Source organism: Parasteatoda tepidariorum, chromosome 5 (genome assembly GCF_043381705.1).
Source record: "Parasteatoda tepidariorum isolate YZ-2023 chromosome 5, CAS_Ptep_4.0, whole genome shotgun sequence".
Classification (NCBI taxonomy): Eukaryota; Metazoa; Arthropoda; class Arachnida; order Araneae; family Theridiidae; genus Parasteatoda; species Parasteatoda tepidariorum.
Window position 1 is genome coordinate 5,645,174 of NC_092208.1, and position 11,234 is coordinate 5,656,407.

The 11,234-nt window shown below is 32.6% G+C and overlaps 1 protein-coding gene across 1 annotated transcript; it reads left to right on the forward strand.

The window, feature by feature from the left end:
- The first annotated feature begins 838 nt into the window (after nt 1-838).
- LOC107443059 (cysteine-rich protein 1-like) lies at nt 839-8,603 on the forward strand. The gene is made up of 4 exons (XM_016056803.3): nt 839-1,097; nt 2,687-2,781; nt 4,235-4,292; nt 8,376-8,603. The coding sequence occupies exons 1-4, from the start codon at nt 1,013-1,015 to the stop codon at nt 8,399-8,401; spliced, it is 264 nt and encodes an 87-aa protein (XP_015912289.2). The 5' UTR covers nt 839-1,012; the 3' UTR covers nt 8,402-8,603.
- Nucleotides 8,604-11,234: the final 2,631 nt, after the last annotated feature.

Here is an 11,234-nt window from a genome sequence, read left to right on the forward strand (position 1 = left end):
TTAATTGCATGTAGTAGTCTTATTTTTCTCACTGTGAAAAAGAAAATTCAAAATATAGTTATTGAAGTTATGTTTTGTTTTTTTTAAAGCACCATAGCATAATCAAGTACTGAGATAAGGGGGTGTTCCTTCACTGGATCACCAAACGATGAAAAACCAGTGAAGGAACAAGTGTTTCTTTACTGGNTTTTTTCTCTTCATTTTCATGCATTGTCATCCAATTCTAAACTATGTGCCAAATTTGAAGTTTGTAGCTAGTCGGGAAGTTAGTTTAAAATCGATTACAAAATTCCACCCGGACAGACATACACGAAGGCAAGTTTATATAAACGTGGTAAAAAAAGAGAACCGATACCAAACCATGTGACCAGCTAATCTTTATCAGCAAAGTGGTGCATTAAAGTTGAGCTAAGTTTCTCTATACTTAACTTCAAATGTTAATTAACTTTAAGTTAATTAAATGTAGAGTCGTATAGCGCATCTAATTTGTTGAAATATAATTCTTTCTCGTCGTCTTCTTTTACTGAACTTAGATTTATTATTTATATACTTTATTGTACTGTAATATAATTTTTACCTTGTGTACCTGGCAACTTCGATGCATAATAAGTTTGTTTATGTTCTGCATGGCTTCGTGCTTGTCTTTGAGTAGATATATAGTGAAAGAATTGAAAACTTTGTGAACGGATATAGGCTGTGTTACTTAAGAGAATTGGTATTTGACAGGCCTGGCTTACTCGAAATAGAATGGAAAGAACAGTTGCTAAAGTAAACAAATGTCACGCTTCAACAATCAATCAGGATCGAGATACTCACACTACGTCACTTGCAAGTACTCCATTTTCAAAACGAGTTAACATAAGCATAGAAAAATCGGTTGCCCGGCTCTATAGAGTTGTAAGTCACCTTTTAATCAAAGCTAAAACAAAGAATCTGAAGTTAAAAGAAAATAGAATTTTCAATTTGAAATAGTTATTCTAATTAATAAGATCATCTCACCTATCCTTTAAAAATGTCGCCTTCACCCAATTCCAATTTGGATTTGAAAAACGAATTTGATGTAGTGTGTCCGACTTGCGGAGAAAAGGTTTACAATGGTGAAGAAAATTTTTAAAAATCATTAGTTTTAAGACTATTTTTTGTCAGGCATGTATAGCTCATTACAATAGCCTTTTAACGTGAATGCAGATTAAATTATAATTATGCTTAAAAGATTCGTTTCATATAAGTTCGCTTTTAGGAAACACAAAATTGGATAAAGAGTAGAATCGGAGATCCCTCTGATATTTGGCGATTTAAAAGCATGCCTATGCATATGAAAATAAACCAAGAACCAACCACATAAAGGTAAATAGAAATTGTGATAACCAGATGCTGACGTCATTAAAAGCAGAAACAGTAGGCAAAGAATATCATGGTAACCATAAACTGAGTTTCAGCAAAATTTTACAATTGAAATTTGTCGCCATACCAAGGGGCCTCCCGGTTCTACACTTAAACCTACACATTTTTGATAAAGAATTCTAAAATTGAATAAATCAATTGTGCTTTTTATTTTAAAGTAACCTTATTTTGTTGTTTGTTTATGAAAATAAGCGTACAATTAAAACTTCTTACCACTTAAATACTTATCTTTAAATAGATTGTTTGCAGCTAGTCATGAATTCCATTTTCACAAAACTGTGGTTTTTCTTCATATTGACGTTTTGAGCCATTTTTTTTGAATTAGCATAGAGAGAACTGGATAAAAATAGGGTAAACTTGACATAACAATCACGTTGCTAAAAACTTAAGATTCCAAATTTAGACACCTTAATGTAAGTTCTACTTTTTTTGCGAATTTCGCCATATCTTGATAAAGTTTGAAGAGAACTGAAACATTTTTGTCCGCAATTATAAAATTCGGTTAACCAAAGATAATTCCATGCAACAAATAACGTTTAGAAAATATTTATATAATGATCGTACATTTTTTTTTTGCATCATTTTAAAATTTTTTATTTTACATGTAAAAATACAAAATTTGAGTGAAATTGGTAGAGTAGTTTCTGAGAAATCAAATTTTGAAAGAGTTGTATTTCTAAAAATTGACTTCTCAGGAATTATTCAACCGATTTCCCTCGAATTTTGTATTTAGCTATGTTAAATTAAATACTTTGAAATGGTATAAAAATTTCATACCTTACAATTTGACATTTTTTAGACTATTATTAATTAAAATAATATATATTTACTAAAATTTACTTTTTGCATAGAATAATCTTTGACTATACGTATTTTACATATGTGTGCAAAAAATTCTTCAGTTCGCTTCAAACTTTATCAAGATATGGCAAAATGTAGAATTAACATGAAGGGGTTCAAACTTTGGAGTGCTCTCCTGACCAGGCTATTTTGACCATATTTCCCAAGTTATGGTTACCCCCTATATTTTGGGGGTCAAAAATCCAAATTCGTCGAAAAAAAAGGTATGCTTATTAAGATAAAGTACGTTTTTGTGTCCGATTTCATAACTTAAAATATCAAATGCACTTATTAATTAGTATATTTGAAGTTATCCCCTCGAGCCATTAAGATTGAGTCCTAGAACGCGAAGATCGAATCATTAGATTAAAAGTTATTTAGTGTGTTGGCTTTTTTTTAATATTATGTGCAATATGTTCAACCATGCAATTCTTGATTACAGCCGAGAAAGTGATTTTCATGAAGCGTTTGTGGCATAGAAATTGCCTGCGTTGTTACAAATGCAATAAAGTCCTCGAGGCAGTGAAGGCTTACGTAGTAAGTTTTTTATTTCTGACTGAAATTTTGTCATTGAAATCCTTTTTAATAAAAAGCAAAGAGCAAAATTCCTTCAAATTATCTTCATTATATGGATATCACAGTGGTGAATAATAAGAGCAACCGTAACCTCCACTCTAAAGGCAACTTTACAGTTAAGAGTTGCACTACCAAAATTTAAAAATACTACTATTAATATGTTTTGAAAAAACATGTGAATACATCAAAAAATTAGTATTTCTCATAAAGCTTCTTAATTCAAAGCAAAATAACTAAAATGAAAGAAAATAAAAAAATTATGCCTCTACTCTCAACAATCAGTGCTTTTTCTTTTGTTATTATTGTCGTTGGCCATTAAGACAGAGGGTGTGCGATCGTTCTTCTTTTCCCGTGGCACCAAGAACCATGGCCAAGAATTTGACTTCTGCCACACCCATACGTTACACCTGTTTACAGGGTGGACCTACCATTCATTCATGCTCAGATCGTAATTTGACCTGAACTGGAGAACAATCAATCTCCGATTCAGTATCCAAGAGGTAATGATTTGTTGTGGGAGCATGGTGAACTTTGTGACCTGACTGATTTAACGTGAAACCAGTCAACCATTTACTACACGAGGAGTTTTCGGCCGGCCAGATTCGAACTCCCTTTCTCACAAACGTGAGTCCAGCGCCCTGCCAGCCGAGCTATCCCGACCAATAAGAGATCTTAATACATGAAAATAAAGGAAAATAGTGTCAGGGTTCGATTTCTCCTTTTCTTTCCCTCCCAAGTCCGAATTTTTGATAGTTCAGTCAAATAATTTTCATGGTTTAGGTTGGTTTCAGTGCGAAATATGATGGTTGCCATCATCCAACATTTTCCTTTATGTGTTCTTCGTTTTTGATCTCCCCACAATTTTCCATCATTCCATGATGGATGATACTACTTTAAAACTATGATGGTTAACCACCAAGAGAAGTTCAACTTCCTTGGAACAACAATTTCTGATGGTCCATGATGGTTCCAACTATACATTTTCATGATGGTTTAATGGGAGAATTCTTGTTAGTTCTCAGAAATATACCATAAGAACAATTTGGGTTTTCTTTATGTTGGACCATTACAAAGCAGTCCGAATTCCTACATTGGGGTGATGGTAGCACATGATCGTTACAATATTTGATTTCTAAGAAACTATGTAGGAAATGTCTGATGGATCAGCATGAACAAACCATCAAAACGAGTAGCTATTCTTCTGTTGGACCATCATAAATCAGTCCAAATTCCTACATTGAGGTGATGGTCACTTATGTTGTTTACCATCAAAAAATATAATGGCTCATGATGGAATAATTATGTTGGTCCTTCAATGGAAAACCATCAAAAATTTTTACTTAGGCTTTGTTTTATTCATTTATATACATAGCAGTGTTATGAAATATTGTCTCATGTTGCTAATTAATTTCAGGATGAAGGCAAACCCTACTGCCCAAAGCCTTGCTATTACAATCGAGTGTTAACTAAAGGTACGAAACGATTGCATACTTACATTTTAATAAACCATTTTGTAAATTTTTCATAGTTTTATTTTAATAGTCAGCGAAAAAGAATGCCGAAATTACAAAATAATATTATATATAAATAAAATTTTTTTAATTCCTGGCACTTGCGTCTATTTGCCAATGACCTCAGAAATGCCAGAATTGATACTCTATTATCGATACCCAGTGGGCACATGCGGCTAAGACGGTGGAGTGGCGTCGCCCTCGTCATACAATCACAAACCCGTTTATAGGATGGGTTGCAATCACACAGAAGAAAGAACATAAAGTACACAGAGAGAGAAAGTTACATCCATGCCAACGGTGGGATTTGAACTCACAACCACTGGCCCCTTAGTCCTATACAGTAACCACTATTATAATTGATATAGACATATATTTGGTACGAATACAGTAATAAAGGTGCAAAATAAATTTTCCACTTCAATCTGTTTCTTTTTATGCGCACGTTCGATAAACATCAAGCATAATTCATCGTACAATTAAAACTTCTTACCACTTAAANCCCAATTTCTTCTGAAGCATCTCTGTTACAGTTAAGGATAAGATACCATTATTTAGTGGCTTTGTGAGCAAAATCTTTATGATGTCATATTTATTAAATTTCGCATATTTCACACTTGATGTTTGTTACCGCTAAAGCTTGAAAGCCGTTAATGTTTACGCACTACCTAGCTAATTTGAAGATTAATAAGAGTAATCTGTTAAAGTACGGAGTCAAATGCTTTCCACAATTTACCAAAGTTAATGTGTCCATTAATGGTTTGTGTATCAAAAAACAGCAACAAACATGCAAATAAATGGCCTCGTGTAAATTTTCTCAATTGTAATATTTTAAACTATTCAATTTTTGGTATTATAATTTTTTAAAGTGATTGGTTCCATAAATTAATGTGTCGGACCCTTGGTAAATCAGGGGATGGAGAGTTCGCCTTCCATTGAGGTGAACCGGGTTCGAATCCCAGCTATAGCTGGTCGATACGCATTCCGTACGCGTCTTACAGTGCGAATCATTTTGAAATGAAGTCATTTCCATCATCAAATCAAATGATTTCCCCAGAGCTGACATAAAATATCCTCAGTAGTTGACGGATCATGGGGTAAAGTTTTCTTGCCTTCAGGCTAACCGTGGGAGGTTGTAGTGGTTATCCTCTCCTTGTAAAGCAAAAGCTGGTTAGTTCTAACAAACAGTCCCATTCGAAGCTAAATTTCTCCCAATATTTGATCCAGGAGTTCCCTTGTCTTCTGAATCAGGTTCAAAATTACAAGACTACGGAGTTGAACATTAGTAGTCGTAAACCCAAAAAATTGGGTCTGCTGTTCTACGATGGTTATAGAATAAAATTAATATATCGATGATAGTAACTTAGTTTTTTTNAAATTTTTCATTGTTTTATTTTAATAGTCAGCGAAAAAGAATGCCGAAATTACAAAATAATATTATATAAATAAAATTTTTTTAAATTCCTGGCACTTGTGTCTATTTGCCAATGACCTTAGAAATGCCAGAATTGCTACTCTATTATCGATACCCAGTGGGCACAAGTGGCTAAGACACGGAGGTGGAGTGGCGTCTCCCACGTCATAGAACCACAAACCCGTTTATAGGGTGGGTTGCAATCACACAGAAGAAAAAACATAGAATACACAAAGAGAGAAAGTTACATCCATGCCAACGGTGGGATTTGAACCCACAACCACTGGCCCCTTAGTCCTATACAGTAACCACTATTATATAAATAAATTGATATAGACATATATTTGGTAAGAATACAGTAATAAAAGTACAAAATAAATTTTCCACTTCAATCTGTTTTTTTATGCGCACGTTCGACAGACAGCAAGCATAATTCATACCCCCCCCCCAATTTCTTCTGAAGCATCTCTGTTACAGTTACGGATAAGATATCATTATTTAGTGGCTTTGTGAGCAAAATCTTTATGATGTCATATTTATTAAATTTCGCATATTTCATGCTTGATGTTTGTTACCGCTAAAGCTTGAAAGCCGTTAATGTTTACGCATTACCTAGCTAATCTGAAGATTAATAAGAGTAATCTGTTAAAGTACGGAATCAAATGCTTTCCACAATTTACCAAAGTTAATGTGTCCATTAATGGTTTGCGTATCAAAAAACAGCAACAAGCATGCAAATAAATGGCCTCGTGTAAATTTTCTCAATTGTAATATTTTAAACTATTCGATTTTTGGTATTATAATTTTTTAAAGTGATTGGTTCCATCAATTAATGTGTCGGAGCCTTGGTAAATCAGGGGATGGAGAGTTCGCCTTCCATTGAGGTGAACCGGGTTCGAATCCCAACTATATCTGCTCGATACGCATTCCGTATGCGTCTACAACAGACCCCAGTGCTGACATAAAATATCCTCAGTAGTAAACGGATCATGGGTTAGAGTCCTCTTGCCTTCAGGCTAACCGTGGGAGGTTGTAGTGGTTATCCTCTCCTTGTAAAGCAAAAGCTGGTTAGTTCTAACAAAAGTCACATTCGAAGCTAAATTTCTCCCAATATTTGATCCAAGAGTTCTCTTGTCTTCTGAATCACGGGTTCAAAATGACAAGACTACGGAGTTGAACATTAGTAGTCGTAAACCCAAAAAATTGAATCTGCTGTTCTACGATGGTTATAAAATAAAATTAATGTGTCGATGATAGTAACTTAGTTTTTTTTTAGATATTGAAAAATAAATTAATAAAATGTTATGTTAATTTAAGCATGCAGAACGTTGCTGTTGATCCAGAAAACATCTTATTTTCACTTAAAAGAGTGCCTGTAGTATGTAATGTGCTGATTTTACTTGGGTAATGAGAGAAATGAAGCAGCATTTTGAAACCTTAACGGATCATCCTAGTTAATTTGCACGATAGCTAGATATATAGAATAACTGATTTCTACTCCTTAACGTTAATTAAAAAAAATGCCTTTTAAGAGAAACATTTAACAGATTCCTTTATTATATCGTAGATTATGAGGCAAAAATCATTTTCGTCGTATGTTATGTTGAAAAGGATTTTTGCCTCTTTAGAAAGGTGACCAGCGTCCTCGGAAAAGTAAAAAACTGGTATCAAAATTTATAATGGAACATTCAAAAACTCAGCTTTAATCCTTTAAAAAAATTATTTCTGTTCAAGAATCCCTGCGAGGGATTTTTGTTGTCGTTACTTATGCTACTTTTTATTTTATATTTCATTTTGTAACCGTCGTTGAACAGCAGACCCAATTTTGTGTTTACGATGTACAACTCAGTAGCCTTGTAGTTTTGAACACAACCCAGAAGACAAGGAAACTCCTGGATCAGTACCCCACAGGTACTGATTTGTGACCACGACAATTTAACGTGCATCAGTCACCATTTACTTCACAGGGAGTCTTCGATCCATGGAATTCTAACTCACTCTCACACGAACACGAGCCCACCGTTCTACACGAGCCATCATGAGACCAAGTTTTACCATCCCAATAATAAATTAGAAAGTTAAAACAATGAGTTTTTAAATATCTGTAAAAAAGTTTTATAGTTCGTTCACCAGGAGTTTGCACTTTGCTCCACCTCCTCTGACGAAGAGTTCATTTCAGCGCGGGAGTTAGAGGAGAAACGCATCCACATTTGAAATTTAGACAACCCTTAAAACACGCCAAACGCAAACAGAAAGTTATTTTTCAATCACTTACCTCACTTTATGATCAGCTATTATGCCCTTCGTTACTCTAGCTAAATAAATATATTTGTCGCAAAAAGTACAAACTATTCACTCAAAATAGAGAAATATGAAATTTATGAAATATTTAATGTTAAAAAAATGCACATGAAGATAGCAAAATAAATGTTTTTGTCATATGATAGCCTAATAGCTATCGTGTTCAGGATGGTTCACATCCTTCTCCCAAAAATAACGAAATAGTATGGTCGGATACCGGTTGATGAAGGTGGAGCCAAGTGCCAACTCCTGGTGAAGGAACTATACGAGTGTTTAGAAGACGCTATAGTCAGCTTACTCATAAGGATTATTTTTTTTTCTTCCTGCAGGATATTGTCGGCCATCTTATTCATGAATTCCTTCATTTCCAGTTCATCCAAGCAATAAATACGAAATTTAAAATGTTTCTGTTGCTAGTCGTACTCAATAGTTATTCTCTAAATTAAATAATCATGTGAAATAATAAGCCTCATTTCACTGCAAACCTTTTGATGGTTCGTAATTACCCATTTTAGCATTTTGAGGCAAATCTGAAAATAAATATCAAATTTCAATTATAGTTTTGTAGAATTATTTTAGTTTGACTCTTTGCTTTCTTTTTTTGTTGCTGTTTGTGTAGTTACCACAAAAACAAATAAAAGTTACTGTAACTCGTGTTGTATTTTGCAGAATTATAATTCTGCAGAATTATTTCAGCTTGACTCGTTGCTATCTTTTTTGTTGCTGTTTGTGTACTTACTATAAAAATAAATAAAAGTTACTGTAACTCGTGTTATATTTTGCAGAATTATGACTATGCAGAATTATTTCAGCTTGACTCGTTGCTATCTTTTTCTGTTGCTTGCGTAGTTATTGTAAAAATAAATTAAAGTTACTGTAACTCGTTTCTTAGTATAGTTTAACCAAATGGTTAAACTACCAAGTAAGCATGTATAACCTTACGGCAACCTTGTGTCGGAATTTTCTTTTTATCGTCACGAAAATGTTTGTACTAAAAATCTTTTTTCAAATAAAGCAAAAATATTGCAGTTTAAAACTTTCCTCCTAAAAGGATTAAAAATTATTTTTTAAAGCTTTTATAAAAGTATTGTAACTTATGTCCATAAAGACGTATTAGCTGGCGTCACACTAGCGGTAAGATCAAATTGTCCATTAAAATTTCATGTCCATGAAAATTTCATTTCATGAAATTTCATTAAAATTTCATGTCCATTAAAATTTCATGAATGGATTTCAGCTTATAGTCCATTCCAGCTTAAGTTGGCACTGCAGGGAAGGGTAGGAAATGTAATACTCCGCATTTGGAAAGTAGTTTTTCGCTATTTTGGAATTAATTGCAGTTTAAATGCGTGTACAAATATAAATAAATGTTGTATAGTAAAAAAAGTTTATCTTGAAACATGCATTAGAAGTTTTTCATGTTTAAATGTATTTAACTTATAAATACCTTCTCAGTAAAGCGAATGTACAAAGAAGGAGGTGTTTTAGTTTGGCGCTGGATTAGTTTTCAAGGCCAAGGAATTGGCGCGTTAGGTATGTTTTTACACTGGTCAGCCAGCTGTTTCCATTCTCCTTGCCTTTGCTTAAGTGTCCTATCTCTTGTGCAGTTCTTATTTCGCTTTCTTTTTGTATTTGACTATTTAATTTTATTAACATCATGTGTACAACATTTAATGAAAAATTTTTCCCCTTGAGAATGAATGAAAAAAAAAAAAACCAAATACACAGGTGAATATTATTAAACTGATGGCATTTGAGCATATTTGCTGTGTAGCTAATACAACATGTGATTTTATTATTATTTTTTTACGAAAGTAAAAATTGTTTTCGTTTTATTCAATCTCTGTAAAGATTCAAATTTTGTGTCTTTTGCGCCATGTGTAGCTCTGAAGTACAATTCGCTTTTTATAGGAACTTTAATAATGTCATGGCGGAAATTTAAGATTTTTAGTTTGTTTAATTAAAGGGACTTCTAAATATTATCTGAAATACAAATTCCATAATATAAGTGTGCAAATCCGTTAGTTGTAAACTAATAAAATGTATAGGAATTGAAATAATTTCAAAAAAGACACAAAATTTGAATCATTAATTTTTTTTAAATATCGAAGGGTTAATTTAAACCAATCAATATTTTAATTATTATTTTTAAAATACAAAGCCAAAAAAGCGGAGAAATTCTTTCTCTTATGTAGAAAATATTAAGATATTCAGTATCTGACAAAATATTTCGAGACTAACTAATTCTACTATACTTAAATAACTAATTTTACGGATTTTTCTCTTAAATCTCCTTTCACCCGCAAAGATCCTGAAAAGTAAAGGAAGGTTCTAATATTTTAAAATATGTATTTTCTTTTGAAGAAATGCGCCTAACCACCCAAACAGAATTTCTCCTGATGAGAAATTGTGGATTGAATTCAATTCAGGGCGACTCCACAAAGAGTTTGCAGAAAGAACTGTCAACTGTTAAAACATTAAATGAATAACATGATAAGCACCAGGATAGGTGTTTATCGTGTTATTCAAAGAGTTCCTGTTGAGTCTAAGAGGGTGGGATATGGCAGCTGAAAACATGGGGGGGGGGCGTACAAGCAATACTCGCCCCCCATGTGGATAATATTAAAAATCCAAATTTATACCATTTTTGAGAATTATTTTTTTTGGTAAATTCTTTTGTCTCTTAGAAGCAAATATATTTCAGAAAAAAAAATTTTATAGTAAAAAAAAAACTTTTCTGAAAAAAAAAATTGAATTTTTTATTTATAAAAAAAAATGAACAGTAAATATTAAAAAAACATAGATATGATATTTTTCATGATCAATGATTTCCTGCCTATGTTGACTTTTTCTTCCCCCACAAAGCACCAATGAGGGATAAATTAATGTACATTAATTTACAAGAAATAAGCATATAAAAATAAATATTTAAAGCACGTATTGATGCTCATCTATCCATTTCCTTTTTTTTACTTAGATTTCCGCAAAAAAGAATCTTTTTAAATATATTTTTTTTTGCTTAAAATTAGTTTCGTTTAATTAAAAAATCATAATAATAGGAAAAAAAGAACAGTAAATATTATGAAGCATAAGTATGATTTTGTTCCTGATCAATAATTTCCTGTACTGCTGATTTTCCCCATCAAAACACCAATGTGGGATAAATTAATGAACATTAATCTTCAAAA

Bases quoted from the DNA above. Each gene is read 5' to 3' on its own strand.
- LOC107443059 (XM_016056803.3), top strand. From the start codon at position 1,013: ATGTCGCCTTCACCCAATTCCAATTTGGATTTGAAAAACGAATTTGAT. The intron at 1,098-2,686 runs GTGAAGAAAATT...TCTTGATTACAG, and splicing joins CGGAGAAAAGGTTTACAATG to CCGAGAAAGTGATTTTCATG. The intron at 4,293-8,375 runs GTACGAAACGAT...TTCTTCCTGCAG, and splicing joins CAATCGAGTGTTAACTAAAG to GATATTGTCGGCCATCTTAT.